The sequence below is a fragment of the Eptatretus burgeri genome, chromosome 18 (assembly GCF_056783735.1).
Source record: "Eptatretus burgeri isolate ZD-2024b chromosome 18, Ebu_testis_v1, whole genome shotgun sequence".
NCBI classification, from domain to species: Eukaryota; Metazoa; Chordata; class Myxini; order Myxiniformes; family Myxinidae; genus Eptatretus; species Eptatretus burgeri.
In genome coordinates this window covers 45,068,973-45,091,279 of record NC_140978.1, presented here as the reverse complement: position 1 = coordinate 45,091,279, position 22,307 = coordinate 45,068,973, and the positions used below count along the sequence as shown (strand labels likewise).

Here is a 22,307-nt window from a genome sequence, read left to right as displayed (position 1 = left end):
CTTTCGGATTGCCATATGACCTTGACCATCAACATTTAGGATAGAGTGTAAATAAAGAAAATGTGTCCCATCTAGCCATAAAACTCAACGTCATGAAAATCGGAGGAAAATTATTCAAGTTATGATAAAAAGGTGGTTTTTGTTAATTAGGTCAAGAACACAAAACAAATATCAGGAACACAACTTCAGTGCGGGTCCACTATTATGAGGCGAGAGAGAGCACCTCTGAAAGGCGAAGCGGTTTTTGAGATTCTGCATTGGGAAAAATTGAGCAATGACAATGACCGTGTTGTTCTTTAACACGGAGAGGTATGATGTAAATTAAGCATATATGCAACTTGCTCTAGGGCCTAAGCTATGTAGAGAGGGCAGTTTTGTTCCGATTGAACATACCTTTGTCGAGTTTTGGTGAAAAATGTTGAATTTTGTATAATTGGGTCATGACCTTAAAATTAGGTCAAGGTCAAAAATATTGTCGATCCAGCAAACTTTTTATTCCCATTATTGATGCAAAATTTCATTCCTAAATGTCCCAGCCGGATCCGAGATATAGCTCGGAAATCGACAGAAAAAGGGGAAAAAACCAGAATGGTGGTTGAGTACTACTCGGGGTGTAAGATCCTGACCATTAACCCAGAGGGGTATGATGTAAATTAAGCATAAATGCACCATGCTCTGGGGTATCTCGAGAGGGCAATTTTGTTGTGATCGTACAAACTTTAGTCGCGTTATGGTGAAAAAATGTTAAAATGTCGAATTAGGTCATGACTTAAAAAACAAACAGACAGAAAGGGGGTGAAAACATAACCTCCTTCACCTTCGGTGGCAGAGGTAATAAATGCCCAAGACCAAGGACACTATACCAATGCTTTTAAGAAAATGGTGGGACTGAGTCAATTGGGCAGGTGCAGGTTCAGGTCAGGTCAGGTGTGGGAGCATGCGCCAGAGCAGCACGTCATTGCGTCCACTTTCCGCCGGTACTCCCGGAGCCTCCGTCTGGCTATCCCCCCGGGCAGATGCCTGGCCCATCCACATCTCCTTGAGACGCTGTCGGTTCTGCAAGGTTGAAACAAAGTATGAGCCACCTCCTATCGGGATGTAAAAAAAACAACTCATGTCAGAGCAGCTGCACACCCAAAGGCACAACAAGGTATGTAGAGTAATCCACTGGCACATCTGCAGAAATCTCAATATCACAGTTTCAGAAAATTCATGGAAACATAGACCATAAGCATTCCTTGAAAACAAGGAAGTAATGCTCACGTATGATTTGATGATCCCATCAAGCATGAACACAGAAAGCATAGCATTGCAACCGGATATCGTACTTGGTTACAAAAAAAAAATAGAAAAGAAGGCATTGCTAAATGAGGTGCAAGTACCCAGTGATTTTGGTAGAAACACAAATCAAGAAAATGACTAAATATCGAGATTTCAAAAATGAAGTGAAAAGATCCTGGAAGCTAAAGAGTGCCGAAATTGTACAACTGGTTATTAGAGCAACCGGAATGATAAAGAAGAACCTTCGAGAGATCGTAAAAAACCATTCCAGGAATATTCCTACAAACGAACTGCAGTTGGAAGCTGCCTGGGGCTCAGTGACTATCCCAAAAAGAGCCCTCAGAACGAAACTTTGAGAACAGAAAACCTCTCATCATAGTCCACGAACCTTGATCCCTTGCTGAAATGGAGGTGGATACTTCGAGACCTGGTCGGTCTCCGTTTCAGCTCTTGAAACCCACCCACATGTGGAGATCGCAGCCAACAACAGCATATATATATATATATATATATATATATATATATATATATATATATATATATATATATATATATATATATATATATATATATATATATATATATATATATATATATATATATATATATATATATATATATATATATCCCTCTCTCCTCTCTCCTCTCTCCTCTCTCCTCTCTCCCCTCTCTCCTCTCTCCTCTCTCTCCCCTCGCTCTCCTCTCTCTTCTCTCTCTTCTCTCTCTCCTCTCTCCTCTCTCCTCTCTCCCTCTCTCCTCTCTCTCTCTCTCTCCTCTCTCTCCTCTCTCTCCTCTCTCTCCTCTCTCTCCTCTCTCTCCTCTCTCTCCTCTCTCTCTCTCTCTCCTCTCTCTCCTCTCTCTCCTCTCTCCTCTCTCCTCTCTCTCCTCTCTCTCCTCTCTCTCCCTCTCTCTCCTCTCTCTGTCTCTCCTCTCTCTCCTCTCTCTGTCTCTCCTCTCTCTCCTCTCTCTGTCTCTCCTCTCTCTCCTCTCTCCTCTCTCTCCTCTCTCCTCTCTCTCCTCTCTCTGTCTCTCCTCTCTCTCCTCTCTCTCCTCTCTCTCTCTCTCTCCCTCTCTCCTCTCTCTCTCTCTCTCTCTCTCCTCTCTCTCCTCTCTCTCCTCTCTCTCCTCTCTCTCCTCTCTCTCCTCTCTCTCCTCTCTCTCCTCTCTCTCCTCTCTCTCCTCTCTCTCCTCTCTCTCCTCTCTCCTCTCTCTCCTCTCCTCTCTCTCCTCTCTCTCCTCTCTCTCTCTCTCCTCTCTCTCTCTCCTCTCTCTCTCCCCTCTCTCCTCTCTCCTCTCTCCTCTCTCCTCTCTCCTCTCTCCTCTCTCCTCTCTCCTCTCTCCTCTCTCCTCTCTCCTCTCTCTCCTCTCTCTCCTTTACTTTCGTATTGCCTTCCAGGTGGACCGTGCCTTGGAGATTGCGAAGGATTCTTTTTACCAAACCTCATTGGAGTACGTCGAAACGGTGCAAGAGGCGCAAGAGAGGAAGATGTTTGAATTAACTGAACCTGTGAGGCTGGTTTAACAAATGATATGTTTGTCAGTTTTATGGTTATTGAAGCTATGAATCTGCATGATGAGGGTTAAAGGGAAGGAGAGATGACACTGTTGTGCTGTGGTCCTGCAGTTGCTCGGTTTCATCCACGGAATGTGCACAGCAAATCGACAGAGCTGCGACCAAGCTTTGGAGTTTGGGGATTACAAGGCCCAGCTACAGATGGGACTACAGAGGGTAACAATGTCATCCACAGAAGCCCAACTGTAACTTACCTCCTCAGTTCAAGTTCTACATTTGTCGAAGTTTCTGGAATTTTGCAATTCTGTTTTTTTGTTTAGAATGTAGCAATTATTGTTATTTTGTCACCCTTTTAAACAAGTACCTGTTTGGTGAGGTATTGCTTTCGAATACAGAAAGGGTGCCTGCATGAAGACGTGTTTTGTTGACACAATGCTGATGTGAACACTTGTACATTTCTTCATCGATAGAATCTTGAGCGATGAAGCTAAAGAGTGTTTTGTCTCGTTTCTCGCGCACTGACAGACACGTGACAGGTTTGAAGGAACCCGCTCGGAGGTCCAGCATTTGAAGGAGAAAATGAAATCGTCAGAAGAGAGGCAAATTAAAGACTACGACACTGTAGAAGGCTACCTATATGTCCTGGAAAAACGTAAGTTGAGCTTCATCGATGCTGATATGGTGCAATTGTATTGCCACATCATTTGGATTTTTTCGGAGTAAATAATTAGTTTATTAATTTTCTCCTTTTTTTTTTTTTTTTTCTTCTTCTTCTTTTTTAAGTATCAAAGAAAGGTTTGTGTGTGTTTATTCTGTATATTATGATAATCATCGAGATTGGACTACCACAGAAAGTAAAGGAGGACATCCCAGGGAAAGGGGGGGGGGAAGGGGCAGGGGGAGGGGGCAGGGGGAGTTGAACAGCAACTGACGGCACCTGCTTCACACTGATTATGGCCAACAGGCAGAAACTCGTGTGCACGGACGGTGTCATCCTCAGGCGAGCTGGCGTAACATGAGGATTCGGAAGTCCTTGTTCAGAACTGTGGTTCGCCCTGCAGGGGGCAGCAATGGAACGAAGCTTGAGACCCAAATTTTATTACCTTTTTCTCGAGTGCCAATCAGAAGCTCCCATCTGCTTGCAGATGAAGTTGGCACAAAAGCAGTGAAGGAGTGTACATTGGATACACGTGTACACACACACTTTGCACAGATGGATGGATGATCCTCCGCACACCGTCACGTTCAAAATATGACATTCAATTGAAATCAAGTTGTTCCTCGATCTTAAACTGACGTTTGTGGACGGACGCATGCATGGACAGACAGTGAACCGATTGTTTCAGCCCGCTTTTCGCTTCATGCTGACGTTCATTGAAGGAGGGAGAAGAAGAAGAGGTACTGCCGAGTTTGACCACTTCCGGAAGAGGTTTATTATTATTTTTATCTTCGTCTGGTAATTGGTTATTTTTATTTATTTATTTATTTATATACAGGGTGTCCCAAAAAAATATACAACTTTTTCATCTGCAAAGAGGATTCTCATAACATATTTTTTTTGAAAAAAAGATATATGGCTGGATAGAAAGCTGAAAGGTTGAAGTTTTGTCAAAATTGCCACCAAAATTTAAATTTTGGTGTAGAATCGTCGTTTTCTTTTAGACCACATGTTCGACGTCGGCTCCACGTTGTCCGATCACTGCCTGCGAACGCGTTGTCATGTTCTCCATCACTTTGGGAAACGTTTCCTGAGGAATGTTCTGGATTTCTTGGTGGATGTTTTCCTTCAGCTGATCAAGAGTCTGAGGCCTAGGGTTTCCATAGATCCTGTCCTTGAGATACGCCCACAAGAAGAAGTCTCTAGGAGTAAGGTCAGGGGAATACAGTGGCCACTCAACGTCTTCATAGAGGGAGATAAAGCGGCCCTCAAAATGTTGGTTGAGAAAACCCCCTGTTTCCCTGGCTGTATGGGGCGGTGCCCCATCCTGCTGAAACCACTGGGTTCTCATCTGGATCAGGTTGTTTCTCCTACGGGTCTGAGTACGTAGCTCAGGCAGATAGAATTCCTGAATCATTTCGCGATAGTTCCTCTGGTTTACCGTGCAAGTGCGTCCCTGGTCATCTTCAAAGAAGTATGGACCAATTATCCCATACCAACCAACCACCACCCACATGGTGACTTTGAGAACAGATCGAGGCACCAGTTCAGTTGATGCATTACCAGGATTTTCAGTTCCCCAGTACCGAAAGTTTTGCTTGTTTACCTCCCCGGACAAGTGAGCATGGCATTCGTCCGTCATGTGAAGTTTTTTTTTGAGGAAGTCTGCATTTTCCTCCAACTTTCCTGAGAACCAATTTGCAAAGTCTAGTCGTCTGCGTTTCTGTTGATCAGTAAGCACCGTTTCCGTTTGACTTTTGTATGGAAAGGCATGAATGTCTTGGCGAAGGATCCTCTGAACAGTGCTCTTGTGAATGTTTGTCTTGGCAGAAAGTCGTTGAATCGTTTATTTTTGGACTCTGAACGACCGCCTGTCTTACCATTTACACATTTTCTTCACTACGACCTGTCCTCTTCCGACCACTGTGATCCTTGTGAAGGTCACAGATGGTTCCTACATTGGTAAACTTTGCGATGGCGCACTTTATTGTCCAAAAGTTTGGTGCATGGCGCAAGTGGATACCAAAATGTCTCGAGTAAAGATGTTGCACCTGTATGACACTTTTCGTCTGGTGCCAAAGTTCAACATTTTTCGTCCGTTTTTGTAAGGTCAGTCTTGGCATTTTTCTGGCGCTTGCTTGGTGTCAAAATAAACTTCAGGGTCTCTGTAACAAGAAATGAAGCATTAGTGACAAAATTACTGCTGTTTCAGGATCAAACGAAGCATTTTAAAAGTTGTATATTTTTTGGGACACCCTATATACATGTGTGTACTTCAATATAACTGTCATTAATCAAACAAGAATGACCAAACTGTGGTCACAACCGTTGACACAAAATAAATATTTTTCGCCTGCTCTGTCAACTCGGCTCCCTCATTGCTGTTGAACGGCTCAGCTTACTTTCTCTAATCTGTCCCATAAAACCTGGTGTTGGCTTCGTGGTTAGGGTGTCTGGCTTGGGATCTAAGGGTCCTGCGCTTGAGCCCTGCTGGCTGCTAAATTAACACCAGGTGGGGTTGACTTGGCCCGTCATCCTTCCAAGGTCGGCGAAATGAGTACCAGTGTCCTGGTATAGTGGCACAGCATCAGTCGCGCCCCAACAAAATGATAGCTTCCCAGCAACAAAGCTGCCATACGCAAGAAGATCTGTCTTATTAACCTTGTGCCACGTCTGTCCTGTGTTCCAATATGAATGAATAATATTGTATCGAGCCGTGTCTATCCCGTGTTCCCATGTGAATGAATGAGATTAGAGAGATAAGATTAATCGCGATTCCAAACAGAGGATGATTTACTTTGTCTCGGTTACCTCAGTTTTGTCACGTGTATGTATCTCTCCTTCTCTGTCCTTCTCTGTCCTTCTCTCTCTTCCTCCCTTCCGCTCGCGCTCTCTCTCTCTCTCTCTCTCTCTCTCTCTCTCTCTCTCTCTCTCTCTCTCTCTCTCTCTCTCTCTCTCTCTCTCTCTCTCTCTCTCTCTCTCTCTCTCTCTCTCTCTCTCTCTCTCTCTCTCTCTCTCTCTCTCTCTCTCTCTCTCTCTCTCTCTCTCTCTCTCTCTCTCTCTCTCTCTCTCTCTCTCTCTCTCTCTCTCTCTCTCTCTCTCTCTCTCTCTCTCTCTCTCTCTCTCTCTCTCTCTCTCTCTCTCTCTCTCTCTCTCTCTCTCTCTCTCTCTCTCTGTTGGAATAAACCTTGTGTTCATAAAAACTGCACGTGGTCATTCGAGGTACGGGACCTCACCATTAAGTGCGAGTGAATTGGCTTTAAAAATCCAGTAGCGGGCTGATTGGGAAATGTGCATTAGAAGCACTCTTAAAAGATGAACAGTGTGATTTAGAAACGTACATTTAATGTGCTTTTAAAAGATCGACTCAACACCTCTTATCCATGTCAACCTCCACCATGGTTACATCAAAACGAGCTAATTCGTCATACAGTCAGGTATGTTTAAACCCAATATTAGGCTGTTCAAAAATTACATAACACTATTTTTTTTTTTTAGGTAGGTGCGTACGGGCTTGATTAAACCCTACTAATAATTTTATTTGACATACGATTAGATCTTTTGGGGTCCCTCATCGTGAGTAACACTCGACCCCAACAAAGCCAATGGAAATCTGACGCAACAAACCTGGACAATGAATAATCAGCAAAGGCCTTCAGGCCTAATGTGTTCAGCCCACCAGAGAACTAAGATGATGGCCATAATTGTTTTGATTTACATCGTTTTTGATACGTTGTACTTCTCAGGAGCATATCCCTGACTTAAACCGGGGTATAACTGCACTCATTTTGCCAAACTCGGAAGGATGACAGACTCATGAGTCAACCTGCTCGGTGTTATTTGGGCACAGTTGGGGCTTGAACTATATATAAGTATCGTGATATCTTACAGAGATATCTTCTATTTTTGGGGCTATATTGGAGATGCCTCTTTTTATCCCCCGCCGCGTGGCGGAAGGGGGATATTGTTGTCACCCAGGTCGTCCGGCTGTCCGTCTGTCCGTCAGTCCGGGCGTCAACATTTATAGCTGTGAGTGCGATAACTCATAAACTGTTCGCCATATCGATTTGAAATTTTGGTTACACATGTACCACCTGAAAAGGAAGAACCCCGTTGATTTTGGGCGTGGCCGGATCCAAGATGGCCGACTGGGGCGGCCATCTTTTAAAAAATGTTTTTTGTAATAAATGGAAAACCGCTTATCTGATTTCAATTATTTTTGGTTACTACGTTCCTCACACCTGGGGAACTTTTTCGAGATGACCAAATGGTGTCTTGTTTCCAATTTACCTCCCTCATTATCTGGAATATGTATGACCTTTTTCATTCAATGGCGGGGGATTCCCCATCTCTGATGGTATATTTAGGATATATTGTGGTGATAAAATGTACTTTGGGATATTTTATTGATATCTCCTATTTTTGTGATATGTTAGATATATCTCCTATTTTTTTGGAAAATCCAATGTAGATATCACCTTATATTTTTGGGGGATATGTTATAGAGATATTGCTATTTTGGGGATATGTTATTGAGCTATACCTTATATTTTTGGGATATATATTATGGAGATATCTCCTAATATTTTTTTGGATATCTTATGAAGATATCTCGATTTTTGGCATATCTTCTTAAGATATCCTTATTTTTTTAGGATGTCTTATTGAGATTCTGCTTATATTTTTGGGGATATATTGTGGAGATCTTCTTATATTTTTGGTGATATCTTATGGAGGAAAAAAATGTTTTTTGTGACATCTTGGAGAGATCGCTCCTATTTTTGAGGATATGGTATGGAGATATCTCCTCATTTTTGGGATATCTTCAAGAGATATCTCCATATATTTTTGGGGATATATTGTGGAGATAAAATGTTTTTGGGGATATCTTATGAATAGGAAGCATCACATCAATTATGAAATGGATTGCTTCAATTGCCTTTATGTTCCTTTCTCTTTTTCCTGTAACCCATTGTTTTAATCATTTTTTTAAAATCTAGATTTGATTTTCACAGTGTGGAAATTTAATGAATTGGATCCATTAATCTTGTTTCAAAAGTGTTTATTTTAAGGATATTAAATTTTTTTTTTTTTTAGGCTAGTGGAAAAGCTTCTACCAAAATCATGTGGAGGACAAGGCCGTTATAAGCCACCAATGTAATTTACATTAATTACAAAGACACCATTACTGTAATGGGAATTTAACCTGAAATTCCAGCATCATAAGCCACGTCTTCTCGCATGAAATGGGAAAACCCAAATATTTTATTCCTAACATTATCTAACAGTGGATTGCTAATCCTGTATTTTTAATAATATTTGAAGACTGGTAATTCTTGTAAAATTTATTGATGGGCTTGGTGACCACAGCAAAGCAAACTCTATATCTGGCATCCGACCTTTATATGGCAGGTAAATACTTGTGCTGTGGGATAATTTTGAGTCAAAAGGAAAGTCACAAATATAAATTGTCCAATGATTTTAATTGCATCGAGGGGCTGATAGGATGGTGCAGAAGGAGGTATGCACTCCCCACCCCCCAAGCTGTCTATCTTGGGTTTGAATCCTGACCCAGCTATAAACGGTCATCATGGTGATTCTCATTCAGGGTGAGGCAACAATGTGTGTGCCGTCCCTTTGATGCACGTTAAACTGAGTGTCCCATCTACCGGCATAAGTTTGTGAATGTTAAAGATCCCACGGTATTCTTCTTAAAGAGTAGGCAAACTATCACTGGCACCCTGAACAAATTCCAAATTCCTGCTCTAACCTTCAGGGTACATTTCATCAACTGCACAGCTGTGCCCACACCAAATGATTGAAAGCAGCAGCCACATGCTGTACACAAATTGATAATGATAACGACTTGCATTGAGAAGGATGAAGTGTTACTGACATGCTTGCACGTGCACACAGAGCTATTTGGCATGTCGTGGATGAGAAGCTACTGCCGTTATGAGCGTGCGACCAAACTCTTGATAAAGCAAACATTTGAAAACCGCATGCCACTCAAGCAGGTAGGTAACGATGGTGTTGGCGATTATGAGTGGAAAGGGTGTCGTAAAGCAGGAAATATATGTATAGAAAAGCAAGGGGTAGGGGGTGGTAAAATAGATGAGTTTGTTTAAAGAGAGACATGGGGCATGGGTGGTGGGTTTAAGGGGAAACAGATGGGAAAGAAGAAAGTATGAATTAATGTTGTATGATTCATGGGGAGCCTAAAGTGTATGTTCTGGATTTCGAAGGACAGGGCAATCAATAGATGCCAATAAAAGTGTTTACACCTTTCACTAAAACATTGTTGCAATAATAATTGTTCTGTAACACATTGAACAGTTAAGTGATCATGAGAGAGTTTGGGGGGGGGGGTAGGGTTGTAAGAGTCATGATGACATAAAATGTATGGTGGTGAGATTCAGAACTATGAACGGTAGTGATGCCCCTTGGCTAATCCATCCATCCATTAGGACCATACACTGTACAGAGCGTCGGTGCTGCCGAAGCAGTCTCCTGGGCTATTGGGCACAATCCTGGATGGGTCACCACTCCGACACAGGATACTCAAATGGCTCAATCATCCCAGCAAGCTGGTACTCATTTTGCCGACCTCAGAAGGATGACAGGCTGAGTCAACCCCATCTGGTATTAATTCAACAGCTGAGGGGGATTTGAACTTGGGACCCTACAAGGATCCCAAGCCTGCCACCCTAACCATTAAACCAACACCAGGCATAAGTAACCGCAATGAAACTGTGAATAGAGGGTTGCCACTTCTCATTGCCTTGACCCCTCTTGGTTTTGTTTTTTGTTTTTAACTGAGGCTGACCGACATAATGATCGCTGTGGTTTCAGGGATCTAATGTAGGGGAAGAGGAGACTGCAACGGTGCGGTCATGTGTCAGAAAACGTTCGGATGCAACAGACAAGCGGTTCTGCTTTGACGTTGAAACAGAGGGGTGAGTGTTTCCTGTTGCTTTTGCTTCAACCATACACAAACAGCTGTTTAAAACCTTATCCATTGATGGTAAAATTATTGTTTACAAGGAAATAGAAACCTTTCACTTCACTGACGGGCATATTAAGTGGGGGGGGGGGGCAGGGGGGGATAACAGAATATTAAAGGGGGGTTATTGATGAATTGCCCTGCATGTGAAACACCAGGATAACAGTTTATACCTGGATGGGGATTCGATCACAGGCGCGACAGCTTAGAGTGAGCGTGTGTACCTCTCGGTATTCCTGCCGTGATCTGGCATTTCATCATTGCTTTATAAAAACTGAATTGAACCAAGCAGCAGTTCCAACTGCTTAAAAAAAAATTTTTAAAGAAAAGAAAAAAAAGCTTTCATTTGTCAAAGTTGTACATTCTTTGAATGCTCTTCCTCTCCTTGACCTCTGGAGAGTTGTATGGTGTGGCGAAGGGGAGGCAGCGCGAAGGGGTTGGGAAGGCAGCGCGAAGGGGTTGGGAAGGCAGCACAAAGGAAAGAAGCACTTACTGCCATGTCACCTGATATGAGGCGGTTTTTTTCTACCAGGTGGAGAAACGTCACTGGCTTCTGCTTGCTTGCCCTGTTACTTTGTACCAAGTAGAACATTCATTTAGTTCTCTTCGTAAGCCAAAAACCTGGCTATAAAACACGATGGTACAATTGGGGTTAAATTCCCTGGCAATATGCCTTGTACCTAAAGACCAGCAAGATCAAGGAGACGAACAGGGGATAACACGAGGAATCGTCAAAAGGACAGTGCAAATAAATCGCCGTGCTGCACAGTGTATACATATCCATCACACAATCTAAACTGTAACACACTGTGTGTATATATATATATATATATATATATATATATATATATATATATATATATATATATATATATATATATATATCCATATCCATCACACAATCTAAACTGTAACACACTGTAAATATATATCCATCACACAATCTAAACTGTAACACACTGTAAATATATATCCATCACACAATCTAAACTGTAACACACTGTAAATATATATCCATCACACAATCTAAACTGTAACACACTGTAAATATATATCCATCACACAATCTAAACTGTAACACACTGTAAATATATATCCATCACACAATCTAAACTGTAACACACTGTAAATATATATCCATCACACAATCTAAACTGTAACACACTGTATACATATCCATCACACAATCTAAACTGTAACACACTGTATACATATCCGTCACACAATCTAAACTGTAACACACTGTATACATATCCGTCACACAATCTAAACTGTAACACACTGTGTATATATATATATATATATATATATATATATATATATATATATATATATATATATATATATATATATATATATATATATATATATATCCATCACACAATCTGAACTGTTAACACACTGCATACATATCCGTCACACAATCTAAACTGTAACACACTGTATATATATATATATATATATATATATATATATATATCCATCACACAATCTGAACTGTTAACACACTGTATACATATCCATCACACAATCTAAACTGTAACACACTGTATACATATCCGTCACACAATCTAAACTGTAACACACTGTATACATATCCGTCACACAATCTAAACTGTAACACACTGTATATATATATATATATATATATATATATATCCATCACACAATCTGAACTGTTAACACACTGCATACATATCCGTCACACAATCTAAACTGTAACACACTGTATATATATATATATATATATATATATATATATATATATATATATATATATATATATATATATATATATATATATATATATATATATATATATATATATATATATATATATATATCCATCACACAATCTGAACTGTTAACACACTGCATACATAGCCATCACACAATCTGAACTGTAACACACTGTATACATATCCATCACACAATCTGAACTGTAACACACTGTACACATATCCAACACACTGTATACATATCCATCACACAATCTAAACTGTAACACACTGTATACATATTCATCACACAATCTAAACTGTAACACACTGTATACATATCCATCACACAATCTAAACTGGAACACACTGTATACATATCCATCACACAATCTAAACTGTAACACACTGTACATATATATATATATATATATATATATATATATATCCATCACACAATCTAAACTGTAACACACTGTATATATATATATATATATCCATCACTCAATCTGAACTGTAACACACTGTATATATATATATCCATCACACAATCTAAACTGTAACACACTGTATATATATATATATATATATCCATCACTCAATCTGAACTGTAACACACTGTATATATATATATATCCATCACACAATCTAAACTGTAACACACTGTATATATATATATATCCATCACACAATCTGAACTGTTAACACACTGTATACATATCCATCACACAATCTGAACTGTAACACACTGTATACATATCCATCACACAATCTAAACTGTAATACACTGTATACATATCCATCACACAATCTAAACTGTAACACACTGTATACATATTCATCACACAATCTAAACTGTAACACACTGTATATATATATCCATCACACAATCTAAACTGTAATACACTGTATACATATCCATCACACAATCTAAACTGTAACACACTGTATACATATTCTTCACACAATCTAAACTGTAACACACTGTATACATATCCATCACACAATCTGAACTGTAACACACTGTATACGTATCCATCACACAATCTGAACTGTAACACACTGTATACATATTCATCACACAATCTAAACTGTAACACACTGTATTGAACCAAGCAGCAGTTCCATCACACATATGATGTGTTTTGGATATCCATCACACAATTACACTGTGACCTTTCCCTTTTCGCACTTTATCGATCTGTCTGGTTATTATTGAAGTTTATACAGTGCACTGCACTGCACTGTACAGTAAGAGACAGCTCAAACTTCCTGTTTATTGACCGAGATTGACCTTGTGTTTTTGAGAAGATTCCAATGGGCTGCAGGGATGATGTTGAAGGAAAGATTTCTTTTCACGGCACAATGCGTGACCTGAGAAGAAGACAAATTTCTATCAAAAGTAAAGTAAAGTCTCGTTTGATGGGTGTAAAATGAACAAGGCGATTCCCTTACTGGTAAATACTGTGCATGTTCAGATTGAGATGTGACTGTGTGGGAAAATTTGAAGTGTGATCACGTGACTGTGCAGGCGTGATCACGTGACCATGAAGTGCACCGCCGTTTTTCAGAACGGCCAATTTGGAACAAAGGTGAACTTGTTGCGTCGGACTAAACATATAAATGGTCGCAGGTAAAGCATTAATGGGAAGTTATCAAATGACCAGTTAAGTCATGGGCCACATATTTATTTCCTCTGCCACCATAGGTGGACGGACGTTTTCACCTGTTTGTCTGTTCGTTTATTTGTCTGTTAGCACCATGTCTCAAAACGTTTTGGATGGATAATGACATAGCTTGATTCGAATTTGGTTCAGGTGCAGATGCAGATCTGGCCTATCAGTGGGATACAAAACGTACACTGTTCAGCCAGGAGGAGGTATGCCCTCTCCCGAGTGCCCTTCTTGTTTCATATTGTTGCGAATTCGCGCCCGCCGGCGTGTGATCGACCGCGTGTAGCCAAAAGCGGCCGCCTCGCCCACCGGAACGGGCAATTCAGTCGTGACCCTCCGGGAACTACCGCCCGGAGCCAGTCACGGGTGGGGGTTTAACCTCACCACGATCGTGCCAATTGCCCACCCGCGCAGGATAGGGTTGCTCGCCAAATTCGACCAACCTAAGTACCTGCGCGAGTGGTCAACCGGCGATCGTACCTCGCCGCAGGTCGACTTCGGACATGAACCGCTTAAGCGGTTCGTTCCGTGCTGCAGAGATAGCCGAGCGGAGTTATCGTCGACCTCGACGGTTCCGATTAATTACCGGGCGTTTTATACCCACTATCAATCCCTTACGTGATGCAAGATGGAGATTCAATAAAAGGAAGGAGACGAAGCAAAGCGGGAAAACAGTTCAACAAGTAAGCACATTTATTTCACACACACGGAAGGCACGTAAATATAGCTATACAATCATGCAACAAAAGCAAGTGCAAGGATGCAGAGCTACAACCGAATAAAAGGGGCAATGTACAGGCACAGACACTTAGGCAGTTCTACTTATTGGACACGGCGCCACAGCATGCATTCAACCCGAAAGAAAGAAAAAGCCACCCTCACAGGCAAGGAGGCAGACAGGTCCGTAGACCAAATGTACGTGGATCCTGGAGGATCGGCCAGGTCCACGAGACCGGGAAGGTCTTACATGCGTCCTCGTGACGCGATGGCGGGCAAGCCGCAATGTTCGCGCAGCTGCGCCCCGACTCCGTGCCCCTGGCGTGGTTGGCGAGTCCTCTCCGGCGTGCTCCGCGCGAGCGGTTTTGTTGGCACGACGTTCAGGGTGGTGGAGGAACGGGGCCCCCCGGCACTATCTCAGTGCGGATGGGGTGGGGGGGGAAATTGCTGATGCTCAGGGAGAAGGGAATGGCTGGCTGGCTTGGACCCCGCGACGAGACAAGCGACCCCCACACCGCAACCTCGTTGCCGACGGCAGTCTTCCCTTGACTCGAACTTGAACTCGACCAGCCGCCTGCAACCGAACCGCGCGAACTCCAACTCTACTCCGCACTGAACTGAACTCAACCGAATTCTCTCCACAAGAGTTGCCTTGCGCTCGCGTCTTATAGGCCTCAGGAGGAGCCTATATGCAAATATTTGGATCAAAACGCGATTGGAGGCGGGGCCACGCCTCCCTCTGGTCAGCCATTGGTGCGGCAAAAAGGGGGTGTGAAGCCTTTTTGATCCGAATTCTGCTCGTGAAGAATCCACGTTCATCGCGCTTGGAGGCAGGGCCATACCGCCCGACGCTTGCCCATTGGATGGAGAAAAAGGGGCGTGAAGCCTTTTGGATCCGAATTTCTCCCTCGGAAAGGCTGCCATTCGCGCTCGCGGCTCGATGCGTTTGGCACCAATCGCCGAACGGGCCCGAGACAGCCCGACGTTCAGTGTTCACAGGTGGAGCGGTTGGTAGTTGTGAAGGAGAAAGGCGAAGGTGGTGGAGTTGTTCGGGGGCGTTGTTGATGGTGGCGATTTGGTTGTTGGGGTGGTGTTTGAGTTGTTGGCAGCTTAATGGTCGAAAATAACAATAGAGAAAGAAAAATGGCTAACTCAAAGCGTCGCAGCCCAGATGAATCACAAATAATCCCTCTTTACAACGGGTTTGGGCTAACTACACATGAACTTACCGAGATATGTCACCTGAGGACTCTTTATGGTGTTATGCGAATTTCCACAACCGTAACACTATGTTCATATGAAATGGTGGGGGAGGGATGATTTGGAAAGATGGTAGTTGAGAGGAGGTACACCTGCAGCAGCAATTATTGAAGTCTTTCCACATTCATCTAATTTTGTTGATCCGTACAACATTGAGCACTTGGCATAAAACAGAATCCCTCCTTCCACCAAACCAAGGCCCATTGTTCAACCTTTTTCATTGATAACACATTGTTGAATAACCTCCTTTAAATTAGCAGAATTTCTATTGGTGTTGAGTTTATGAGACTGTGATGCAGCCTACCCATAATAACCCTCCTTGCTATTGTGCAGACTTGGTATATTGAGTCTTCAAGCCATCTCCGAGAGCAATCGGCAATGGTGGATGACCGCCATGGATGGGCAGGAACCGGTACGTCTGAGTCTCCTCCTCCTCCTCCTCCTCCTCTTCCTCATCCTCCTCCTCCTTCTCCTTCTTCTCTTCCTCTTCCTCTTCGATCCTGTTTACTTGCACATCTCTTATTAAGCAATGAAAATTGGAAATAAGAATTTTGTTTTATTCATTTGCTTATTTGCCTTTAAGTTGATAGCTACATTTGATGCTTTTATCAAGGTGTGGAGGTGAGTCAGACATCTGAGAGAACGTACCAATCACAGAGATATTTTCACCAAAGGGAGGAGGCATAATCTGCGAATGAGAAATGTTTTTTGGCCATTGAATGCATTCGTGTATGTTTGGGCTCAATTCCACAGGTTTATTACAAGGGTGATTCCAAAGGTAACGACTGTATATCTATTTAACATTGTTAGCTTTTGTGATTTTTAAATTCACACAAATGGCAACAATAAAATAAATGAGACACTTTGCACCAACCTCATATAGTCCACATGGCTGAGCTCCACGATTAGCTGCCACCACCAATAACGACGTGTCTATACTACGTACCATGATCAAATATCACAACTGCAGCAACTATGTGCCTTTATATAGTTTGTTTGAACATTGGATCCAGCATTTTCCTCACTTGTTATTGTGATTACAATACTCCGATGAGGTCATTTTTTCTCGGATATGCATAACATTTACATGATTGAAGGAGGAAATCAATGCCTGTTCCAATAATATGGAACACTTGGAGCAGACATTTCAAAATGGGATCGACAGTCTTCTGTTAAACTCGGTTCCCACTATCACAATGCGTGGCACAATTGAAATTGTGGTCTTAATCGTGGTGATCCTATCAGATCTTATCAGATCTTGAGTTCAGTCGTGGCAATCGTGTTAATCGTAGAAAATTTTTGAACAGTTCAAAAATTTTCTACGATTAATTGTCAATCAGGATCATCGTATCAGATCGTATTGCATCGTAACAAAGCGCGACAGATTGCATCTAACCGTGCTTCCTAATCGTGGTGATCGGGATTGATCTTAGACAAGACAGACACCACGCTCTGTGAGACCACTATTTCAATCGTGCCGCGCATCGTGATAGTGGGAACAGACTTTCAGAGAAATTCCATGATCAGCTATGAATGGCCAATCGTGGCGTTCGTAACGGATCGCATGACAGTGGGAACCTAGCATTAAGGAACCACACAAACCCCTTAAACTTAAACTTGGAAAAAAAAATCACTTTTAACAACATCTGATAATCTGTAAATGTCCGGTCGACAATTGTATCCAAATATATCGAAGTGAACATAAATTTTCTCATCTGGGACCTCCAAATGAACAATAAAATATCACTCACGTAAGATTGGAGTGTCGGAGGTGAACTCTGAATCGCCGTCGCCCGGAGACTGCAAAGTTATTGATTAGGAGCTATTCTGTGGATAAATTGCATGACGATGTAATCTTAATACCTTGGCTCTGAACAATGAAAACTTGTCACAAGCCATCTCAATTTTGTTCTCAAAACTTTACCAAGTGATCCCTAATAGTTCCAGTTGATCAAACTAACTGAAGATTACATATAAATAATCAGAAGAAGTCCTGTTAATTTGATTGAGAAATTTGATGAAGTGTTTGCTTTGATTATTACCTCATGCACGTAAAGGGGTTTAGCAATTGGTTCATGTCCATCCATCTATCCGATCAGTTTATGATCAAGGAACAACTTATTAAATCGAATGTTGTATTTTGAAGATGAATGGGAAGACGAGTTTGCCGTTTTACCATATTCTGGCTCGAATTTGTCCTGAACGCACCTGCCCTGAGATAATATTATTATCTTGCCAAAACGAAGTTTTTGCAAGATATGTGAGTCAGCTTGTATGATTTTTTTTTTGTTTGTTTGTTTGTTTGTTTGTCTGTAATCATGTATAAAAAATTCTGCAGAGCACAGTTATCACTGGAAATTTTTGTAACTTCGCATATCAGAGGCCTAGAGAGGTCCCTTTCAGCGCACAAAATTTCGAAGGTCAAGGTCAAAGGTCAAGGTCACTTTGTCACAAATCAGGGGAGTCGACGAAACCCTTATTTTTTGAGTAATTTTGATCGGATCGTCTTCAAACTTCATGGGAATATAGTTCATGGTCTGGCGCTCAGCTGATTAATTTTAGGTGGCGATTGGCCTTGACCTTCATGGTTAGCGCCTGAGGTCAAACATATTTGACCCCAAGGTCAAATTTTGAAATCTTAGATACCATATCGAGTAATACCTCATATGAAAGCACTTGATAAGTGCTTTCCAGATCTGTCAAAAGTTTGACGCTATGATGTCATTTGATGACGTCATGACGAAGAAACGTATTTTTCATGAAAATTTTATTTTTTTGTTTGTCTAATCACGCATAAAAAAATTCTGCAGAGCACAGTTATCATTGGAAATTTTTGTAACTTCGCATATCAGAGGCCCATAGAGGTCCCTTTCAGTGCATAAAATTTTGAAGGTCAAGGTCAAAGGTCAAGGTCACTTTGTCGCAAATCAGGGTAGTCGACGAAACCCTTATTTTTTGAGTAATTTTGATCGGATTGTCTTCAAACTTCATGGGAATATAGTTCATGGTCTGGTGCTCCGCTGATTAATTTTTGGTGGCGATTGGCCTTGACCTTCATGGTTAGCGCCTGAGGTCAAACATATTTGACCCCAAGGTCAAATTTTCAAGTTTTAGGAACCATATCGTGTAGTACCTCAAATTGAACACCTCTGAGTGCTTTCTAGATATGTCAAGCTTGAGACATTATGACGTAATTTGGTGACGTTATGAGGCAAACGCATATTTTTCATGGTTACTCTGTAGAACGATTCTCATCGGAATCTCTCGTAGGCAGATATTCCTCAAGGAGTCGCTCCTGGTGGACAGCAGCTCTGTTCACCTCAGTGTGACCTTAAAGAAGTCACACGTGGTCACCTTTTGGCAAGATACGGGTCACCCTGCGGGTGACATTGTTTTTATTTTACTGTTTGCCTGCCTGGCGGTGAAACAAAATTTTAAAACCATTCCGAACAGGAAATTTACTGTTTCAAAGGACGTTATATAGGTCACAAACAACAGGCACGAAGAACTAATGTAACGTGCTGTTCGGGTGATGCAACAACCACTGGGTACAATGGTAGTAAAATCCGGAATTTATTTATTTATACACCTTCAAACCTTTATTTAAATTTAATGATATACTTTAAAACTAGAACACAAATCTCCTTCATCATACTTCAAAGAACCATGCAATATATCGATATGTAGCATGAGAGGGGCCGCCAATATGGCGATGTACAATGCTGATTGACGCTGTGTTCAATGGTGATCATTAAAGCCTCCATCGCCACTCGACGTCGTATTACAGTGTACAGGGGTGGTTGGTATGTAAGACTGCTTCAGTAGCACAATTTTTTTTCTTCCTCCAAACATAACTAAAGCAGATTAATAAAAAAAAAATCTTTAAAACCATTATTTAATTAAAATTGAAGTACAGGAGGGCCTTGCCATTCATGAGTTTCCCCTTTACCGATTTGTTTTATCATGATTAATTTAATGAATGCGTTCGAATAATCACGGGTTGGTGAACGATTTTCCACATTTCTTCACCTAATTAACATGGGCCGTCAACACCAACTCCCTCAAAAATCATCTCCATCATCATCACCACCATCACATTATTTGATCAAGTTTAGCAAATGTAAGTTTCATGATCTCAATAGCTCGAGAAAATGAACTTCATTTTATGTTCTTATCAACTCTTTTATTCATTAAAATGAATGTCCAGGCATGTTAATTAAGTGTACAGTTTGGACATCTTTATTTAAAGTTGAAGTCCCTAACCTCATTTTTCCCCATTACCCCCTAAGTTTGTGGATTTGCGGTTCACAGTGATTTTCAAGAACATAACCCCCGCGAATGGCAAGGCTGTTAGACAATGTTAGACGAATGGCAAGTATACTTGAACACTGCCCAGGGTAGCGTGTTCCATGAGCTCTCGAGTTTGTCATTGCCATTGCATGACTCGTAGCCCTTGAACCAGACCCCAAAATTTTTGTCATCGTTATCAGTCAGAGGGAACAAAGCTAATTGTGATTTGGGGGGGGGGCAAGGCAAGGCTGGGGTCCCAAGAGATGGAAACTGTGATAACAGTGTGTAGCTCTTTGCCTTCTCTGTTTTATCACTCAATATACAACCCTACCCTTAAGGTTGACGCTTGCCATATTTTTCACCCAAAATGTAGAGGGTCATTGTCAGTTTATGGTGTATAAAGATTGGACATAAGAGTTTTCACCAAAGCTTTGTCTCTTGTTGGCAAGGCTATTAAATTCCTCATGTAAGTATGCACCAATGATAAATATCATGGCCACAATGAACTTTCAAATGTGATAGAAATAAGCGGCCAAAGGCACTCAAATTTTTTTATTTCTTTTTACAATCATACAAGGTGTTCCAAAAAGACCCGGACAACTTTGGTTGTTTATTCAGAGCCCCGAATGAGAGCATGATACCCTTTGGTTTTTGATACAGAAACTCATAACGTTTTGTTCACACCATCAATACACTTCAACGTGAGCTCTGTTTATCGCATGCAGGACATCAAGGTGCTACACAGGTTCTTGCCATGTTCAGCTCAGCATGTTTGCGTCCACCAGTACACGCGCAGCTGTGATCCGAGAACAACGATCCTGCAGGTTTGCCACCTTGGTGTTGTAGACAATATCTTTGACAAACCCCCACAGAGAAAACAAATCAAAGGGGGCTATGTCTGGTGATCATGGGGGCCAGGCGGTTGGTCCATCTCGGCCGATCCACCAACCTGGAATTTTTTCATTCAGGATGGCTTGAACGACTCAGGCCCAATGAGGGGGAGCACCATCCTGTTGGAAAATGATGTTGGGTTGCAGGTCCTCAATCTGTGGGAAGGTGAATCCTTCCAACATGTTCTTGTAAATTGTTGAGGTCACTGTATCCTCTGCAAAGAAAAACAGACCCACCAAGTTGTCATGGAGAAGGCCACACCACACATTGACCTTTGGATCGTCACATATGTGTTCAATGACCATGTGGGAGTTTTCAGAGCCCCAGATACTCACATTGTGCCGGTTGACAGTCCCAGATACATGAAAGCAAGCTTGGTCTGTGAACATTACCTTTTTCAGGTAATCTTTGTCATCCTCGAGATACGACAGCATTTCCGAGGCAAACGCCTTGAATTTGGGTGCATCATTTGGTTTGAGTTCCTGCGGAATCTGCACCTTACAGGCATATCGCTTCAGTCTTTTATTCAAAATCCTGTGTACAGTGGTGGTTGGTAGTCCCAGTTCTCTGGATGTGTGTTGGATTGATTTTCTGGGACTTTGTTGAAATGATCCAGACACTCGTGTGGATCTTGTGCTTGTGTGTGGATCTTGTCTACTGCACTTGTGCTTGGTCAACCGGGACTTTTCTGTTTCTGAGAACTTCTGATCTCCTTAAACCTCTTGTACCACTCTCTGATACTGGTCCACGATGGTGGATTCCTTCCATACCTTGTAAGGAAATTACACTGAACGTACACTGTCGGATCTCATCTTGATGACCCATCTGACGCACTGAGCTCTCTCTCCTGTGGAGTGGCAATTTTCTTTTACATTAAACCACCAGACCTGAAAATAAAGAAATCTTCATGAGATTGAAAATCTGTATCATATAAAATAAAGGGTGTCATCTCATTTGTGGAACTAAATATATAAACAACCAAAGTTGGCCAGGTTTTTTTTGGAACAACCTGTATATTTTTACCCTGCTCTCATGAAGTGAAAAGTGGGGTTAAGCGAATTAAATATTCAACGACAGCATTCATCAATAATTATTGATGAATGCTGTCGTTGAATATTTAAATCGTTGAATATTTAAATTGAAAATGTTATCAAAATGCTACGAAAGGGCTCCTAGGACAAATTATAATTTCTCCTGGGAGCCCTTTCCGAGCATTTTGATAACATTTTCAATCTTATCTGACATATGGTGACAAGTATGTTCCTCATTTTATACACTGACCCTCAAATTACGATTCTCGCTA

The 22,307-nt window shown here is 41.6% G+C and overlaps 1 protein-coding gene across 7 annotated transcripts in view; it reads left to right on the top strand.

The window, feature by feature from the left end:
* Positions 1-22,307, top strand: part of LOC147009017 (rho GTPase-activating protein 26-like) — a 62,268-nt gene that overhangs the window by 16,193 nt on the left and 23,768 nt on the right. For all 7 annotated transcript variants that reach the window (XR_015053127.1, XR_015053126.1, XR_015053128.1 and 4 more), the window contains 6 exons: positions 2,678-2,788; positions 2,906-3,010; positions 3,320-3,446; positions 9,369-9,469; positions 10,305-10,408; positions 16,157-16,235. Coding sequence is in view for 4 of the 7 variants with exons in the window: in XM_085863437.1 (XP_085719563.1) it covers positions 2,678-2,788; positions 2,906-3,010; positions 3,320-3,446; positions 9,369-9,469; positions 10,305-10,408; positions 16,157-16,235 (627 nt within the window). In the remaining 3 variants the exon portion in view is untranslated. The remainder of the gene's footprint in view (positions 1-2,677; positions 2,789-2,905; positions 3,011-3,319; positions 3,447-9,368; positions 9,470-10,304; positions 10,409-16,156; positions 16,236-22,307) is intronic.